The following is an 18435-nucleotide window of genomic DNA, read 5'->3' as shown; positions in this document are numbered from 1 at the left end:
TAACGCCGTGCTTATTTCCACCTGCCCATCCTCATAGAAAAAACGTCTCATTGTGCCTTCTGCCTTTTTTTTTTTTTGCGGTACGCGGGCCTCTCACTGTTGTGGCTTCTCCCGTTGCGGAGCACAGGCTCCGGACGCGCAGACTCAGCGGCCATGGCTCACGGGCCCAGCCGCTCCGCGGCATGTGGGATCTTCCCGGACCAGGGCACGAACCCGCATCCCCTGCATCGGCAGGCGGACTCTCAACCACTGAGCCACCAGGGAAGCCCCCTTCTGCCTATTTTCGAATCCTCTTTTGTTGCTGAGTTTTGAGAGCTCGTTGAGTATTGTAGATACGAGCCCGCTGTCAGGTGTGGCTTGCAAGTGTTTTCTCTCAGGCTGCAGCTTGTCTTCCAGCCTCTGAACAGGGTCTGTTGTGGATCCAAAGTTTTAACTTTCAGGAAGTCTATTCTATCACTTTTCCTTCCTGAATCCTGCTTTTGCTGTCAAGTCTGAGAACTCTTTGCCAAGCTCTGCATCTCCAGGATTTCTCTCCTATGCTGTCTCATGGTTTTGCATTTGTATGCTCTGAGTTGATTGTCGTGTAAGGTGTAAAGTTTAGATTGAATTTCTTTGTTTTGCTAGGAGCTGTCCAATTGCTCCAGCACCATTTACTGAAAAAACAGTGCTTCTAACACGGAATTGCTTTTGCATCTTTGTCAGAAATCATTTGGGCATATTCGTGTGGCTCTATATCTGGGGTTTTTCTCTTTTGTTCTGTTGCTCTGTCCCTCCACCAGTGCCACACGGTCTTGATTACTGTAGCTATACAACAAAATTTGAAATTGGGTTTTTTTTTAAATAGGAAAAATGCAGAAAAGTAGAAAGAATAACAACAGAACAGACACCTTTGTCCCCGCTATCCAGAATTAATAAACGTTAGCTTTTTGAAAAAAGTCGTATTTGGTTCCAGACTTTTTCTAAACAGTGAAGCATCACAGATGTTGCTAAAGGTTCTGTTGACCCCCTACCCCCTGGTTGCATTTCTCTGTTTCTCTTCAGAGGCAGCCACCACCATGAATTTAGTGCATGTACTTCCTGCTCATCTTTTGTTTCCTCTGCATGTGCTGTGTTCACAGACGATGCATAGTCCTGCTTTCGGGGGTGTTAAATATAATACAAGTGACTGTGTTGTTGTATTTTTTTAAATTTATTTATTTTTGGCTGCATTGGGTCTTTGTTGCTGTGCATGGGCTTTCTCTAGTCACAGTGAGCGGGGGCTACTCTTTTTTTAAATTATTAGTTTCTGCTTTATAGTGAATCAGTCATACATATACATCTGTTCCCCCATCCCTTCCCTCTTGCGTCTCCCTCCCTCCCACCCTCCCTATCCCACCCCTCCAGGCGGTCACAAAGCACCACCCTGTGCTATGCGGCTGCTTCCCACTATCTATCTACCTTACGTTTGCTACTGTATATATGACCATGCCTCTCTTTCGCTTTGTCACAGCTTACCCTTCCCCCTCCCCATATCCTCAAGTCCATTCTCAAGTAGGTCTGTGTCTTTATTCCTGTTTTACCCCTAGGTTCTTCATGACTTTTTTTTTCTTAAATTCCATTAAGCGGGGGCTACTCTTGGTTGCCGTGTGCGGGCTTCTCATTGTGTGGCTTCTCCTGTTGCGGAGCACGGGCTCTAGGTGCGCGGGCTCAGTAGTTGTGGCTCACGGACTCCAGAGCACAGGCTCAGTAGTTGTGGCGCACGGGCTTAGTTGCTCCGCAGCATGTGGGATCTTCCCAGACCAGGGCTCGAACCCGTGTCCCCTGCATTGGCAGGCGGATTCTTAACCACTGCGCCACCAGGGAAGCCCGTGACTGTGTTTTAATAGCTGAAGAGTTTGTCGTCGTGATCTCATTTGCTCAGCACACATTTCTGATTGCCCACTATATGTCAGACTCTGTCCTAAGTGCTGGTGACACGAACAAGCTGGATGACATTTCTGCCTACTGAGCTTGCAGCCTAGTGGGAGAGACAGTAAACAGTTACCCAAATGAATGTGTAATAGAGCGTCAGGTATTGGAAAGTGCTGGGAAGAAGGAAGAGCGTTGGGGATAGGGCGTGGCTGGGACAGGACTGAGCCTGCAAGGTGATGGGGAGCAGAGCCTGAGTGGCAAGAGGGGGAGTTGGGCCAGCATCCGGGGCGAGGGTGCCCGTGGGGCGAGGGTGCCCGTGCAGGGCTGTGGCGAGTGGAATGGCCCTGGGTAGCAGTGGGCTTGGTGTGCTGGAGGAAGCACGGTAGTGTGGGTGCGGCCGCAGCCGAGGGGACCAGTGCTGGGGCTGGGCAGAGGCCAGGAGATGTTCCAGAGGACCTGTAGCCTTGCTGCGGTGGCCCTTCGGTCCTGGAGGTTTTGGTAGTGTCCTTAGGATTGTTTGCTTTACGGTCTTAGCATCTGCAAGCAAGACCAGCTTTAGTTCTTCCTTTCTGACCTTTCTGCTCTTTATTTTTCTAGCTTTCTTTCACTGATTAGGCTCTCCAGTAAAATGTTGTATTATGCTCCGAGAGCAGCAGACATCCTTGCGTGTTCTTGAACTTAGAAAGAAAAGACTTTTTTTTTTTTTTTTGTGGTATGCGGGCCCCTCACTGTCTGTTAATAGTGTATACTACAGTGATTGCTTTTTTACTGTGAACCAACCTTGCATCCCTGGGGTAAATCCCACATGGTCATAATGTACTATCCTTACCATGTATTGCCAGAATCACTGCTGGTATTTTCTAATGATTTTTTTTTTTTTGCGGCACGCGGGCCTCTCACTGTTGTGGCCTCTCCCGTTGCAGCCTCTCCCGTTGCGGAGCACAGGCTCCGGACACGCAGGCTCAGCGGCCATGGCTCACGGGCCCAGCCGCTCCGCGGCATGTGGGATCTTCCCGGACCGGGGCACGAACCCGTGTCCCCTGCATTGGCAGGCGGACTCTCAACCACTGTGCCACCAGGGAAGCCCTCATCTATTTTTTTATATTGACTTATTATTTATTTTTTTAACTGCTACGTTGAGATAAAAGTGACGTACAGTAACTCTGCATATATGTCAAAACACTTTAAATATGTCCCATGTGTGTATATATATATGTATATGTGTGTGTATATATATGTCTACATAGCTGTCATTGTCATCAAGGTGGTGAACAAACCCATCACCTCCACAGTTTTCCTCCTTCCCTTACAGTCCTCTCCTCCCATCCTTGACCTCCAGGCCACCGCTGATCTGCTTTTTGTTACTGTAGATTAGTCTATTTTCTAGGGTCTCCCATAAATGATATCATGTGTACATATACATATACTCTTTTTTCCTGATTTTTGTTCTTCAGCATAATTGTTTTGAGAGTCATCCTGTTGCTGCATGTTAGCAATAGTTCCATCCTATTTGTTGATGAGTTGTGTTCTGTGCAGGGATGATTGGTTTATCCGTTCACTGTTGATGGACATGTGGGTTGTTTCCAGTTTGGGCCATTACAAATGGGGCTGCTGTGAACGGTCATGCGCACGTCCTTGTGTGCTTTTATTTTTCCCGGGTAAATACTAGCAGTGTAATGACAGGGCTGTAGAGTTGGCATATGTTTAACTTTTAAAGAAATCTCCAAACTTTTCCAAAATGATGACACCATTCTGCGTTCCCACGAGTGGTGTATAAGCCTGCAGTTGCTGCGCACCTTACTCAGTATTTGGTTGGTCGGTTTCAGAACTTTTAGGTGTTCTAATAGGTGTATAGTAGTATCCTTGTGTACATGTGCGTTTCCCTGGTGGATAATGATACAACATTTTTTCATATGCTTACTTGCTAGCTATTTATCTTGGTTGAGTGTCTCTTCATATATTTTGCTCATTAAAATGTTGTTGAACTGAACTTTGGATTTTCTTTACATTTTCTGAATAGAGGTCCTTTGCCAGTTGTGTGATTTGCAAAGTTCAGTTAGGGGCTTGTCTTTCACACTCTCAACAGTGTATTCCAGAAATCAGTAAAACCATCTTTAATGAAGTCCATTTATCATATTTTTCATTTATGGATCATACTTTTTTTTATATCTAAGAAATCTTTGCCTAACTTAGGGTTTGTAGAAATAAAGTTGATTTTTTTGTATGTTGCTCTTGCATCCCACAACCTTTCTATACTCGTTTATTACTGATAGTAGCTTTTGGGGTGTAGGTATAAGCTTGTCTACATAGATGATCATGTTGTCTGCAAAGAAAAACATTTTTACTTCTTTTCAATCTGGATGCCTTTTATTTCTCTTCTTGCCTGATTGCACTGGCCAGCACTTCCAGTGTGTTACTGAATGGCAGTGGTGAGAACAGACACGTTTGCCTGTCCCTGATCTTAGAGGGAAGCATCTGGTCTTCCACCGCTGAGTGATGTTTGCTGTCATCAGGTTGAGCAAGTTTCCTTCTGTTCCTAGTTTGCTGAGAGTTTTAAATTTCATGATGAAATTTTCCACTGTAGGAAGCTAGAAAAAAGTAAGAAAATTAAACTAAAACTAATTGAATTACATTGATTAAACCAACTCTGCTTAGTTGTGATGTATTATCCTTTTTTATATGTTGTTGAGTTTGATTTGTTAATATTTTATTTTATTTAGAATTAATGATTTATTAAGAATTCTTTCATCCACATTCATGTGTGGTACTAGTCTTTTATTTGTTTTCATAGGACTGGCCTCAGTTGTGTTGATTTTCCCGCATTGATCTCGCTCCTATGTTCATTCCCTTCCTTCCTGTGAAGCAGGGTATTTAGAAGGCAGTATTATATAAATCGGGGCCATCATTGTTGCAGAAGACAAACTGCTAGCCACAAGTCCAGTTTGTATTTTACTTAGTAAAGATATTTTTCCCCATGCTTATTCAAATTTTATTTGAGACAGGCAAAGATATTTTTAAAGCTTAATGTTAAATAAAATCACAACACTGAACTGACGTATATTTTTCTAATTTTCAGGAGGGTTTGCATTTGTGTATGAAGCTCAAGATCTGGGAAGTGGCAGAGAGTATGCATTGAAGGTAATAAAGGGTGACAAATGTTTTTGTGGGTGTTGGTGTATCTTAAAGGAAATAAGTCTCTAAGTGACAGTGTTTTCAGAGATTTATCCCTGTTCTTTAGTTTGTTTCTTTTTTGCAGTCTGTATCTATTTGTTTTACTTGTTTCTTCTGATGGTGAAGCCTCAGCGGTTTTAGAGGACTGTAAAGCTGTGGTTTCAAACTTTGGGGCTGGGACTCAGCGGGCGGCCAGGGGGAGCAGAGTCAGAACTGCCAAAGTAAGGGTTCCACGAATACCAGGAGTTTGAAGGCCACTCGTGTAAAACAGCATTCACAGTGTATCTATAAATAAGGGTCACGGGGGTGCGGTGGGAGGGGGCGTCCGGACCACTTGGGGTGCTGGGCACGCGTGCTAGCTTGTCCTGAGACTCGCAGAGGGCCTGTCTGCAGTGGTGGCAGTGGCCTGTCTCGGGTGCGGCCGAGCTGGCAGTGTGCACTTGGACTCCAGAACTAGACCCACATTTCTCATTTTCCTCTAGCCTGTTTGGAGAAAAGCCTCCTATTTTTGGTTTTTTTTATGTCCTTGGATCATAAAGGACCATTTCCAAGGGTCTGTAACCTTCTGTCAAGTTTTTCTGCGGGTCATATGTTAAAACATAGGCGGGGGAGCCCTTAGACGCGTTGTGTTTGTCCTCTTGGGTACAGAGCGCAAAGATAAAGCCTCTACTCTTTCCTCGTATGTTATTTCCTGATATAGAGGTTACTGTCCAACGAAGAGGAGAAGAACAGAGCCATCATTCAGGAAGTGTGTTTCATGGTATCCTTTTCCTGGTCACGTGGGGAGGCCTGCATCGAGCTGTGGTTGACCGCGGCCGAGGGGCTGCTCAGTGATGCCCTCTCCGTGTTTGCTTCACTGGACTTACCTGTAGCACGTGTCTAGTAGGAAGGAGTTTTCTTCCTTGTTCTTCGCTCTCAGAGTGATGATAAGAGATTTGTAGCCTTGGGAGCGTTCTCATTCCTGCTGAGAGATCTCCAAGCCGGGGATGGGCAGCCCCCTGCCTCTGCCGTTCTGCCTGTCCTTCGTGACCTGATGTGGCCCACGGTGCCTGGCCAGTAGCTGTGCCCCCAGCCCCTCGCCAGGCCTGGTTCCCATGGGCCTCTGTGTCGCTTCTGATCAGCCCCCTGAGTCCCTCTCGCCCTGCCCAGAGCACTCGGGCCCTGGGCGTCAGTGCATGGAGCGTCGGCCTGTGGGGCTGGTGCTGCTCTGCTCTCCACTCCACGTGTTCTCCTGGAACTGGGGTCTTGCCCTTTGCTGTCAGAATCTGTTCTCTTCCATCTCGAAGCTCTGTCCACTGTGAGCCTGCCGGCTGCCTGGGCCCAAGGGTCCTCACCTCGCTGGGTTTCCAGTAGCCTCGTTCACCTCTCGCAGCCTCACACGTGCCACGCCCTCCACCTGCTATCCCGCCCGGCCTGTGGTCAGGTGCGTGGCCAGCGTGGTGGGGGTCTTTGTCCCCACCTTCCCTCCCCCTTCCCTCTCCTACCTGCGTCTTCCTGCCATCCTGGCTGCCCCCCACCTGCTCCCTGTCCTCTTCCAGCTCTGACGCGGTAAGATTGTAAGCTAATTGCATTCAGTGTTCTGACCTTAGTGTCTTAATTTTATGTATATATTTTTTTAAACGTTCAGACTTACGCATTCTCCTTTAACAAGACACCTGCAGAAAAAACTTTCAGGCCACGCAAATATTGTCCAGTTTTGTTCTGCAGCGTCAATAGGAAAAGAGGAGTCAGACACCGGGCAGGCCGAGTTCCTACTGCTCATGGAACTCTGCAGAGGTGAGGTTCCAACGGCTCGGGACCGCCCAGCAGTCGAGAGATGATCCTGGGGTTTTCTCTGCCGGAGACACGGTGGCTGTCACGGAGAGAGCATGGCTCGCTGTCCGGTGGGAGCTCTTTGAGAGGCTGCATCCCCCCCTCGTCCCCGCGCTGGGCGTGGGGGCAGAGATGGGTCTGAGAAAGCGGTGGAGGCGTGCTGTCAGGGATCTTGGGCAGCAGGAAGCCGCCTCAGTTGGGAACTGGTCAGGTGAGGCCGGGGAGGTGGGCTTGAGCAGCTACGCCAGTCCCGAGGCTGTGACCTCACCCACGTCGAGGCGGTCACACTTGCACTTGCTGTGTTCTGAGAGGAGGACTCCCATGTCCACTGACAGCAGCAGAGAGCCCATGCCTTCCAGAGAGTTCTAGGGGCAGAGCGGGAGAGTGAGTGGGCTCAGCCTCTGTCTGGGGCGGAAGCAGGCCCCCCGCCTGGAGGGTCGGGCTTGGCTCGTCCCCGCACTGAGCGCCTGCCCCGTGCTGGACCTGTGTGGGCAAAAGAGCAGGAGCGAGGTGGCCGGAGCCCGTCCTGGGGCTCGTGGATGGAAGGGGCAGGGCAGGACTCGTGAGGCCCGGCAGGCGTAGAGGACTGGCTGCGGGGCCTGGAATTGGGGCAGGGGCCGCCAGACATCCTGCTTGTCCATCGGTCACAGGCAGCGCATGTGGGGCCGCCACGAGGCCAGGGGAGAGTAGGGGAGACTGCGGCAGGCGGCTACGCAGGAGGGAAGCAACCCCAGGGGTCACTGCCCCCAAGGAGTGTCCCAGGAGGAGGGGTGGGGGGCCGTGAGCGCAGGAGTCATGCCGCGAAGAAGAGCAGAGACGGGGTGTCGGGGCTGCTAGGGGAGGGGGTGCTGTGGACTGCAGCCGGGAGCCAAGGTGCACAGGATCCTCACCCCGAGCGAGCGGAGGGGGATGGGGGTCCCTATCCTGAGCAGATAAGGCAGAACCTGGGGCGCACGGCGCTTTCCGACGGGGTGGCGTGGGCGCGCCGGGCTCCGGCCGGGAGCGGCGTTGGGATCCAGCCACGTGCTGGCTCCTCAGTTCCCACAGCTGGTGAGTGCCAACCTGCCCAGCTCAGGTCTGGCGCCCAGTTCTCCCACTTAACGGATGGTTGGCGTCGCTGGGTTTTACCTGCAAGAGGCCTCGTGCTCACTGAAGACAGCATTACGTGGGAGCTTGTGAAGCCGGGTCCTTTCCTGTGAGCCTGCTGCGCCCGCGCTGATGCCCACACGTTCACACACGCTCTCTGGAAGGCTCTCAATGGGCATGGGCGGGGGCGGTGGGGGCCGCGCGGGTCCCACAGGGCCCTCGCTGGGCCCTTGGTGTCTCCGGAGAGCTGAGGTTCGTGTACAGTGCTCCCCGCTTGTCGTTCAGCTGCTCGCCACACCTTGGCGTCGCTTTGATCTTGGGTTTGGAGGCCGTGGGCGCCTTTCACGAGTGCGGGCCCGCGGGTGGCGCCTGAGGCGGGGGCGGCCCCAATGCAGCAACCTCGGCGAGTGCACCAGTCTTGGCCATGCTGCCAGGACCACCCGCCTGGGCCAGCGCGCAAGGCCCAGGTTGAACACTAGGCACGGAGGTGCCAGCGCCAGGCGCCGCAGGGTCTTTGGGAGTGGTGGGGGAGGGGCACGTGGGCACCAGTTCCGCTGAAGGTTGGTCTGGTGGTGGCCACCCTGGATACATGCCCCAGGAGCCCCCGCCCCTTCCTGGGACCCCCGACTTGTCCTCCGCGGTGCCCTCTCAGCCGCTGTGCCACCTACAAAATTATCTTTAGAAAGACTGCTCTTGATTCTCATTGAACGTCAGAGGCCAGTGAACCCTGACCTTGGCATGCGCCAGCTCGTCCCTGTTCCCCCAGACAGCCTGGCAGTCACTCTGTTATCCCTGCTCTAGACCCCTCACAACACCTCGTGGGGCCTGTGCCCTGTCTGTGTCTTCGGGGGCTGGCGGTCTGTTCCTGAGGGCCCCATCGCCCCTTGGGACTCCATCTCTACTGTGGGCCCCCTGCCCCCGCTGAGGGTTAGGGTTAGGGCACGGCACAGACAGAGCCCAGCCCCAGTCCAGAATCTGGGTGGGGAAGGGCTGCGCAGCTGTGCCGGGGGCTGCAGGAGGGTGTGGCAGGGGCTTGGGAGCTGGCGGGTTGGCAGGAGGCAGGGTTGCAGGGCGAGGGGCTGAGTGCTGGTTGACTGTGGGGCCTGTAGGTGTGGTGGCGCCCTTGGAGCTGCATCGAGTGGACCGCAGGCCCTAGCATGCGGAACTGAGCTGTGGAGTGTGGCAGCCGAGGCAGCCTGAGGCCTGGACCAGGGAGGGGGCGGCCGTGGAGGCCAGCCCGGCAGAGACGGCACGCAGCACACGGTCGTGGAGGGAGCTGCTGTGGTGGGGGCCCGGCCGGCTCCACTAGTCTGGGCTGCGGCCAGTTACAGCAGGACTGGGGCCTGGGCCTCAGAGACAGGAAGGAACAACCTTGAGGTGGGGAGCCCTGAGGGTGGTGTCCTGGGGCCTGGGATGGGGGCCCAGAGCCTTGCCCTCCACTTCTGTGCTCTTCCCACGCTGCACTCCTTGTTGTCTGCGTGTTCAGTGTGGAGATTTCTCCTTAACAGCGGAGGACTGTTGTTACCTAAGGAAACACGGTGATTATTTCCTTAGAGACATTCGCAAAGACATACGCACTTGTGGTTGTTTTTCTTGTAGCTGCTGCATCACGATGGGTTCCCTGGGTAAGAGGCCTCTGCTGGTGGCTGGGCAGGTGCTCCCACGCAGGGCTCTGTGACTCACTGTGGCCCTGATGGAGGTTGCACACTCCTCTGCGGGGCTTGGTGACTGCCAGAGGGCGGGGCAGCCCCCCCCCCCCGCCCCGTGGTGGGCTTAGGAGGGCAGTGGGCCTGGGGCGGGCAGCCTTTACAGCTTTACAGCTGTAGCCTTTACAGCTCCGTGGTGATGTGAATTTAATTGTCTCTTTTAGGGCAGCTGGTGGAATTTTTAAAGAAAATTGAATCTAAAGGTCCGCTCTCGTGCGATACTGTCCTGAAGATATTCTATCAGACGTGCAGGGCGGTGCAGCACATGCACAGACAAAAGCCGCCCATCATCCACAGAGACCTCAAGGTACTGCCTTCATGCTCCCGCTGCGAGACAAGAGCCCTCTGTCCAGATGAAGCCCCTCTTGCTCTGCTGGGTGTTGTCGCCTGCGTGGGTGTGGTCATGGGCACGGGGGCCCAGTGTGGAGCCAGGAGGAGGTGACCGCTCCCCTGGGCTGCGCTTGCTGCCACCCTTCCCTCACCCGCCTTGGAGCAGGAGCCCTGCTGCCTGGTGCGGGGGCAGGGGTACTTCCCTGCTGGGGTGCTGGCATGCCCATCCCAATGCACACACGGGATCCGTGTGCGTGTGGAGCTGCCCTTTGTCATTTTGCCGCCTGGTCGGGGGGCTTCTCAGTGATTCTGCCTTTTCCTGATTAATGATGTTGAATGCTTTTGCCGTGTTTATAGTCATCAGTGCCCTTATTCCCCTTCTTCTTCAGTTAAGTGGCTGTGTTTTCGCTGTTTTTCTGTCGCCTGTTGGTTTTATTTATTTACTTATTTACGTTTGGCTGCGTTGGGTCTTCGTTGTTGCTGCGCGGGCTTTCTCTAGTTGCGGTGAGCGGGGGCTGCTCTTTGTTGCAGTGCGCGGGCTTCTCACTGCGGTGGCTTCTCTTGTGGAGCATGGGCTCTAGGTACACAAGCTTCAGTAGTTGTGGTGCACAGGTTTAGTTGCCCCACGGCCTGTGGGATCTTCTCGGACCAGGGCTCGAACCCGTGTCCCCTGCATTGACAGGCGGATTCTTAACCACTGTGCCACCAGGGAAGTCCTGTTGGTTGGTTTTTGTACATTCTTACAACAGTCTTTTTTAAGTTACATGTGCTGCAAGTATTTTCTCCTGGTCTGTGGCCTGATTTTAGCAATAATCCAACATCCACAAAGTTAGTGCCCCAACTCTGACCATGGCTCAGGGTAGCAGCACACCAACCCCCTTCCCCACCTTCCCCGCCCCTCCTCAGTCCTACTTGCTAAAAAACTGTAAAGCAGACCCCAGACATGCCATTTCCCTCCCAGAAACTTCTGTACTACTTCCCTCATGTCCAGTCTGTAGCCAGCCTTCCTGGTTTCCTTGCTGGTCTGGAACAGTGCCATCCTCAGGTAGGGGCAGGGCAGCTGTGTTCCTTCTCTATCTCAGGAAAGTGAAAAACTAGAAGGTTGACACTAAAGAATCCGTGTCCGAGAGCTCAGCCTGGGTTGGACTTCTCAGTGCCCGGGTCCACGGCAGCCGGCCCTGTGCTGGGGGACTCCCTGCAAGTGCTCCCTGTGGATGGGAGTCCTCAAGTGGTGCTCTGTGGAAGGGCAGGAAGGACACAGGGATGTACCAGACACGAGTGTCACACCCAGGGCTGCATGTCACTCGCTGGTAGCAGTTGTGCACTTGCGTCCTCTTCAGTATGATTTACCTTTTGCTCTTTGGAGCGTTGTGGGAGTGGAGTCCTACAGTCCATTTGCTCGGCGTCAAGGCTTTGAGACTTGTCCATCTCGGGAGCCCACACCGAGCGGGGCCGGGGCGCTGTGCCTTGAGGCTTGTCCATCTTGGGGAGCCCACACCGAGTGGGGCCAGGGCGCTGTGCCTGGCCGTCCCTGCGTCTGCGCTCCTGCTGAGCAGCGCTGCTTTGCACCCTGGGTTGCCCTTGTCCCAGGCCACTGGGTCCCTGGGTGCTGAAGGGTGTGTGTCTTTGCTGTGGATGTTGCCACTGCAGCTCAAGGCGGCCCCCATGCCCATGCTTGGTCGGCCCTTGGTGTTTGGTCTCAGCAGATGTGTGGGTTCCACTGGGCTTTCTTTCTGATGACGGGGTTTGTCCTGTCTTGTTCTGTTCCTGGGGACCTGGTGTCCTGTGGTGCGGCCCCATGTCAGTGCAGGTGGGGCAGACCTCGCTCCTCCGGCTGCATTTTCACCCTCTTGGTCATTCCTTTGTGTTTGGGGGTCAGTTGTCCTGGGCTTGTCATGGGGGTCTTCAGCACCCTGGCCAGGTGGGATCCAAGGCTCCTTCCCACAGCGCTGCCTCGCTTGGGGCTGTCGGTGGGTCCTGGCCCTGGTGCTCCTTGGCCTCTGTACCAGAGCTCACGATGGGCAGGCGCCTGGTCCCCTAGGACCGTGAGGCTCTTGTCAGCTCTTGGTGTCTCCACGCAGGTGCCGAGGAGACACTGTGGGCTAAGCTCCAGCCCTGTGCAGTGAAGCGGGGTCTGCAGCAAAGGGGCCACTCGGACATTTTGGTTCCTAGCGCATCTAAACGTTACGTTTACGTGACACTCTGGTTTATTAACATTGCAACAGAGTTATGCCCAAAAGACAGTGTCCATCCCTTTCATTAAAAATGTTTTGTTGTTGGGCTTCCCTGGTGGTGCAGTGGTTGAGAGTCTGCCTGCCAATGCAGGGGACACAGGTTTGTGCCCCGGTCCGGGAAGATCCCACATGCCGCAGAGTGGCCAGGCCCGTGAGCCATGGCCGCTGAGCCTGCGTGTCTGGAACCTGTGCTCCGCAACGGGAGAGGCCACAACAGTGAGAGGCCCGCATACCGCAAAAAAAAAAAAAAAAAAAAAAAAAGTTTTGTTGTTAAGAAATGCTAACCATTGTCTGAGCCTTCAGTGAGCCACAGTAGTAACATCAAAGACCACTTGACTACAGGTACCATAACAGATACGATAATGATGAAATGTTTGAAGTATTTCAAGAATTATCAAAAGAGGACACAGAGGCACAAAGTGAGCAGATGCTGTTGGAAAAAGGCGCCAACAGATTCGCTTGATGGGGGGCAGCCACAGACCTTCACTGTGTAGAAGTGCAGTAAAGCGGGGCGGCCTGTAAATTTTTGAATCAGTTTATCAGCTTCTGATTGGAATTGCCTTGACTCTCCCCAGAGTGGGGCTGGCAGACAACAGACGTCCTGGCTGCTGGGTCGAGCAGGTGTGGCTGGGTCAGTAAAGCTGCTCCTCACCTGGGTCATGGAATCCTGATCTTCTGACTTTTTTTGACCATTCAAAAAGTAAAGCCATGCTTAGCGTGTGGGCTGGTGGTGGGACCTGGCTTATGGGGCCATGGGTGGGTCTGTGCCTTCCTGTTAGGAGTGCAGTCTGGGTCCCTGTTTGTTTTGGATTTTAAAATTCATCTCATTTATTCACAGTTTCTGAATGAGAGGTCTTTTGTGTATCTTTTGTTAGATTTCTTCTTTAGTTATTGATGTGTTTGATTTTTTTTTAAAGGAATTTTGCCTTTTAAAAAAAATTATTTATTTATTTATGGCTGTGTTGGGTCTTTGTTTCTGTACGAGGGCTTTCTCCAGTTGCGGAGAGCGGGGGGCCACTCCTCATCGCAGTGCGCGGGCCTCTCACTATCGCGGCCTCTCTTGTTGCAGAGCACGGGCTCCAGACGCACAGGCTCAGTAATTGTGGCTCACGGGGCTAGTTGCTCCGCGGCATGTGGGATCTTCCCAGATCAGGGCTCGAACCCGTGTCCCCGTGTCCCCTGCATTGTCAGGCAGATTCTCAACCACTGCGCCACCAGGGAAGCCCTGTTTGATTATTTTTAAATGGTATGTTCATTTTTTTCATCTTCTAAGGTTTTTAAAGGCTTTCATTGTATATCCTACGTTACTAGGTCAAGTTATCTTTGATTTGTGGTGGATTTTAACTTCCGTTCATTTCTCTGAGCATCCCATTTTGAGGTATATGCACCGACTTTGGTCAGAAAGAAGTGTCCCCAGGCCCAGGAGGCCTCCTGGCCACTCTGCCTTCAGAGCCTCTCCCCACCAGATGCCACGCCCCATGCGTGTCCACAGTCCAGCCTGCACCTCGAGTTCATGAAGACCATCTTTGGAACTTCACAGGTTGAAAATTTACTGCTCAGTAACCAGGGGACCATTAAGCTGTGCGACTTCGGCAGTGCCACGACCATATCGCACTACCCGGACTACAGCTGGAGCGCCCAGCGCCGGGCCCTGGTGGAGGAGGAGGTGAGCGTGGGCCGGGGGCGGGGGCTCGGGAGGCCCGGGAAACACCCTCACTCACTGCACCCCACACCTGGCTGTTTATTCCTTGCCTTTTCTTGTTGTAGCGAAACATGTAACCTGAAATTTACCACCTTAGCCACTTTTAAGCACGTGGTTCAGTGGCCTTCAGTGCTTTCATGTCTCCACAGCACCTCTGTCCTCTCCAGGACTTTTTCATTATCCCAAACGCAGCAATTTTAAAAATCACATAAAAACCTACCTTCAAGGGACATTGGGCAGCTCCCACAGGAGCCGCAGAGGAGACGGGTGGGTGTGCTCCGAACACGTGTGAGCAGGGGGCAGCGCTTGGTGGGCGCAGACACCCACGCTTGCGGCCGTGGCCAGGGGAGGGAGGGTGCCACCGTCGGCCCACGCACATAAGCAGCCCACGGAGGCCGCACAAGCAAAGAGGGCGATCCGAGATGGAGCCGGGTTCCGAAGAGGAGTGCTGGGTGGTGACTCCGCCAGGCAGGTGTACGTTCCTGGCCGCCCACGCCCTGCTGTCCCTCGGGACCTGCAGTCCCAGTGGTGCGCCCACGTCTCGGGGCTGCGGACGCGTTTCCTGCCAGGTGGTGGGCAGAATTGAGGGGGAGGAAAGCCTTGGCCGCGTGGGCTGGGGCCGGGCTGAGCCGCCTGGTGAGGCTCTGAGTCACATTTCCCAGGGCGGATCCGCAGAGCTGTGCAGCCCTGCCCCCGCCCCACTCCCGCACCTGGTGCCCCAAGCCCCCACCTGTTCGTTGTTGACGAGGACTCGTGGGCGCCGTTCTCTTCACGGGTCATGGTTCTGTGTGTCCATGGTTGCTGTGGTGCTGAAATGCCCCAGACATGCTTCGTGCTGGCCCCCGTGTTCCTTGAGCCCCTCCCGGCGGGGCCCAGCCACAGAGCCACTCGCGGGACCGCCCTGGGCCAGGGCTCTCGACGGGCGCCGACTGCCGTGGCGCAGGGACCACCGTGCAACGTAGTGGCTCTCGCTCGCCTGTGACTTTTCCTCTGATACGTTTGTGTCCTTTATTTAGATCACCAGGAACACGACTCCCATGTACAGGACGCCGGAGATTGTGGACTTGTACTCGAACTTCCCGATTGGCGAGAAGCAGGACATCTGGGTAAGGCTGCTTGCCCACAGTGCGTGGGCAGCCCCGCCGCAGCTGGTGCAAGGCCCTGGGGCGCAGGCTCCAGCCTGCCGGTCCCCTCAGCCTCCCTTCTCTTTTCCTCTTGGCTTGTTCTTCCTTTTTTTCAACAGCCCTTGTGATGCTGTTAGCCGAGATGTGCTGACGGGGGTGGGGTGGGGTCGGGGGGTGGGTAGCAGAGTGGATGCAGGTGCTGCGCGGGCTCTGGCCCTGAGACAGGTCGCTCCTGCACCCTTGGACCTGAGCTCTCCTGGTCAGAGCCCCTTCACGGGGCTGGGGGTTCATGAAGCCACAGTTCACGTGGCCAGAAAGAGGACCTCCCAGATGGCCTTGCAGCTATATGCTGACCTGGTGATGGCTGGAGCGATGGCCGGGCCTGATGCCTTGCAGGGGGTCTCAAAGTGAGGTCGGGCCACACACTTGGGGTGGCCCTTCACGTCTCCTGGAACATGTCCCATCGATGGAGGGCAGTCCCTGTATGCGGTGAGTGTGGGGCCTGGCTGAGCGGGTATCTGCTGACCCCTTGGTTCAGAGTCAGGTACAGAGCTCGGGGAGCATAGCGCCGAGCACACGGCACTGCTCCTGCCCGTCTGAGGTGTCCTGTGGCCTCTCCGGTGTCCCTAAGAGCAGGGACAGATGGCCCTGAACCCCCGCGCCTCGAGGCTCATGGTCTAGGCCCATCAGGCCCGAGTGCGGCCTCAGCCCCGCCGTGGATGTGAGTCCCTGTCCTAGGGGTAGGTGGAGACTCTTTGAGACACATGAGCTGGTCAACCCCAGGTGGGCGCCCTCAGCCTGTCCCAGCCCAAGAACCACGTGCACGCACACGTGTGGGAGTTGGAAGGCGGGTCTGGAGTTGGCGCCGGGGCTTGGCCTGGTCTGGGCCCAGAATGAACTGCTCCCCCAACACACTGGTTGGGTTTGGTTCCCCATCATGCTCCCGTGGCTGGTGCTGTGGTGGAAACATGGCGGGGACACTGACGTTTGGGTTCAGGGCCGACCCCGTGGAGCCTCGACAGCCCCCAGATTCATCCCCAGCGCTCACGTTAGCCCAGAGAAGCATGGTGGGGGCACCTTCCTTGCAGTCGCCCGGCCACATGCCCCTCTACACAGCCGGCCGGCCGGCAGATCCCCACACTGGGTTGTAGGCACTTTGCATCTTGGAAGGACCTTTTGATCAGAGCGTGAAGGGTTGGAGTTTGTTGGCCGCCCTGACCGGGATGGTCTCTGTGCCTGGCAAGCGTGGACCACGACCAGATGGGCGGGGGCGCAGGTCAGACCCGGCAGGCCTTGCCCATCTCCCGCAGGCCCTGGGCTGCATTCTGTACCTGCTCTGCTTCGGGCAGCACCCGTTTGAGGATGGGGCGAAGCTTCGCATCGTCAACGGGAAGTACGTGATCCCTGCCGACGATACACGCTACTCCGTGTTCCACGGCCTCATCCGTAAGTCCCACCTGCCGGCATCCCCGGCACCCCTGTGAACACACATCCCGAGTGGCTGCTTCCGGCGATTTTGTTCCTCACGTTGTCATCGCTCGCTTGCTTTTAAAATCAGTAATGTAAGCAAAATGCGGGGCCTCTGGGGTCCCTTGCCCCTGCAGAGCAGGTGATGCTTGCTGCCCAGGACCCCGGCCTCGGCGCCCGCGGGACGAGCACACACTGCCTCTGCCCTAGGTGCCATGCTCAGGGTCAACCCCGAGGAGCGGCTGTCTATCACGGAGCTGGTGAGCCAGCTCCAGGAGATCGCGGCCGCCCGCAACGTGAACCCCAAGTCACCCATCACCGAGGTAGGCCTCCGCGTGCCGCCTGTGGTCCCACCGTCTCGACGGCACTTTAGAGCCAGGTGACCCGGCTCCCCGGGGTCTCGCGGCCCTTTTGCAGGGAGGAGCCCCCAGGCAGCGGGGTCGCCTGAGGAGAAGTGTGCCGTCATGTGGGGTCTCTGGAGTTCGAAGCAGAGCCGGGGGCCGGGCAGGGGATGGAAGCGGACCCGGATGTCCAGTATGTGCGGTTCATAGAGGCCAGTAGCCGTCAGAGGTCAGCCTGGGCTGCCCAGTGGCCTTTACAGAAAATGGGTGCCCCTGGCAGTGGCAGAGGCTCGGGTGATGTAACGAGGACTGTAATCCAGGGGCAGCCAGTCTGCACGTGTGCCGTTGGCCCTGCTCCGCGGCGTGGGCGGAGATGCCCATGGAACGACGCAGGCCACTGGGCAGTGGGGCTCGTGAGCACGTTGTGCCCTTAGCGCTTCTAGAACCCAGGGCCCACGGGTCAGACGCTAAACCCCTTCTGTAGGGTTCTTCTGCCTGGGGCCTTGCGGGGAGAGAAGCCAGCCCCCCACGGGGCACACAGGCCCCGACAGACTCTGAAACCAGGAGAGCACTGCATAGGAGATTGGGCTGAATCCATAAACAGGCGTGTGGGGAAGGACTCAGGAGAACCAGAGGCAGCAACTCGTCCTCCGACGAGCCTCGGGGCGCGTTCCCTGGAACTTTGGAGGAGGTGTGGCGGCCTGCAGTCGCTTTGGGAGAGGCTGTGTGCTGTCACGTAGCTGATGAAACCACAGAACTGGGGGTTTGTGAGGAAAAGACACGGTCGGTCTGGCAGACACACCTGCTTCACGCCAGCGTGCGTGTTACTTGTAAGGCTCCATGGAGCGTTTCATTAACACTGGTCGCCTCCAGTGCACCACAGGGCATGGAATCTACACCACATGTATCTCGTTGCTGAGCCTAATGTGGTAAAACATTAACCTGATGAAAAGAACGTTTCTTAAACCCCCACGAGAAACTGCAAAGCGACTTCTATATAACTTATAAACAGAACAGCCGTGGAGCTACACGTACCTAAAGTGGGACGAGTGCAAGGCTGGCACTCGAGTGGGACTCAGCCCAGCACCGACGTCCCAGGGTCGGCCGAGCCCGTCGCCAGGGGCGCCACAAGTCTCCACAAAGTTTTTGGTGTTGTTGCAGCAGGCGGCGCCGGCCCCGGGCTTGGCCCATGGGAGATGGCGCCTCACTGTGCAGCCTGCAGCCCCGCTGTGTCAACGGCAGAGCTTGTGGCCTTGGCGGGTAGGGGCGTTCACGGCAGCTGCCTCTGTTAAGGCAATGGAGCCGTGCGCCCGGGCGACCCCGAGGATCCGCCCTGGGGTCCAAGATTTGTCGAGACTCTGGGAGGTTCCTTCATGGCTTTTGTAGTGAATCAGGTGGAGGAGGGTGGACTTGGGGGGCGATGTGCCCCAAATGCGTGGCGCCATGCGCTGTGCCTGACTTGCATTGGGATCCTTACAGCTCCTGGAGCAGAATGGAGGCTACGGGCACGCGGCCCCTCCTGGGGGCTCCACAGGCAGCGGCTGCGGTGGAGGTGAGTACTTCTTGCGCCTG

The 18435-nt window shown here is 55.2% G+C and overlaps 1 protein-coding gene across 3 annotated transcripts in view; it reads left to right on the top strand.

Annotated features, from left to right (window-relative positions):
- The window catches only part of GAK (cyclin G associated kinase), a 53316-nt gene that overhangs the window by 5626 nt on the left and 29255 nt on the right, over positions 1-18435 (top strand). For all 3 annotated transcript variants that reach the window (XM_082611521.1, XM_082611520.1, XM_082611519.1), the window contains exons 2-10: positions 4967-5028; positions 5762-5821; positions 6723-6837; positions 9830-9972; positions 13770-13895; positions 14948-15037; positions 16366-16501; positions 16733-16845; positions 18343-18415. In XM_082611521.1, coding sequence (XP_082467647.1) covers positions 4967-5028; positions 5762-5821; positions 6723-6837; positions 9830-9972; positions 13770-13895; positions 14948-15037; positions 16366-16501; positions 16733-16845; positions 18343-18415 — 918 coding nt within the window. The remainder of the gene's footprint in view (positions 1-4966; positions 5029-5761; positions 5822-6722; positions 6838-9829; positions 9973-13769; positions 13896-14947; positions 15038-16365; positions 16502-16732; positions 16846-18342; positions 18416-18435) is intronic.

The sequence above is a fragment of the Mesoplodon mirus genome (assembly GCF_964341445.2).
Source record: "Mesoplodon mirus genome assembly, chromosome: 2".
Taxonomy (NCBI): Eukaryota; Metazoa; Chordata; class Mammalia; order Artiodactyla; family Ziphiidae; genus Mesoplodon; species Mesoplodon mirus.
This window is presented reverse-complemented; position numbering and strand designations above follow the sequence as displayed.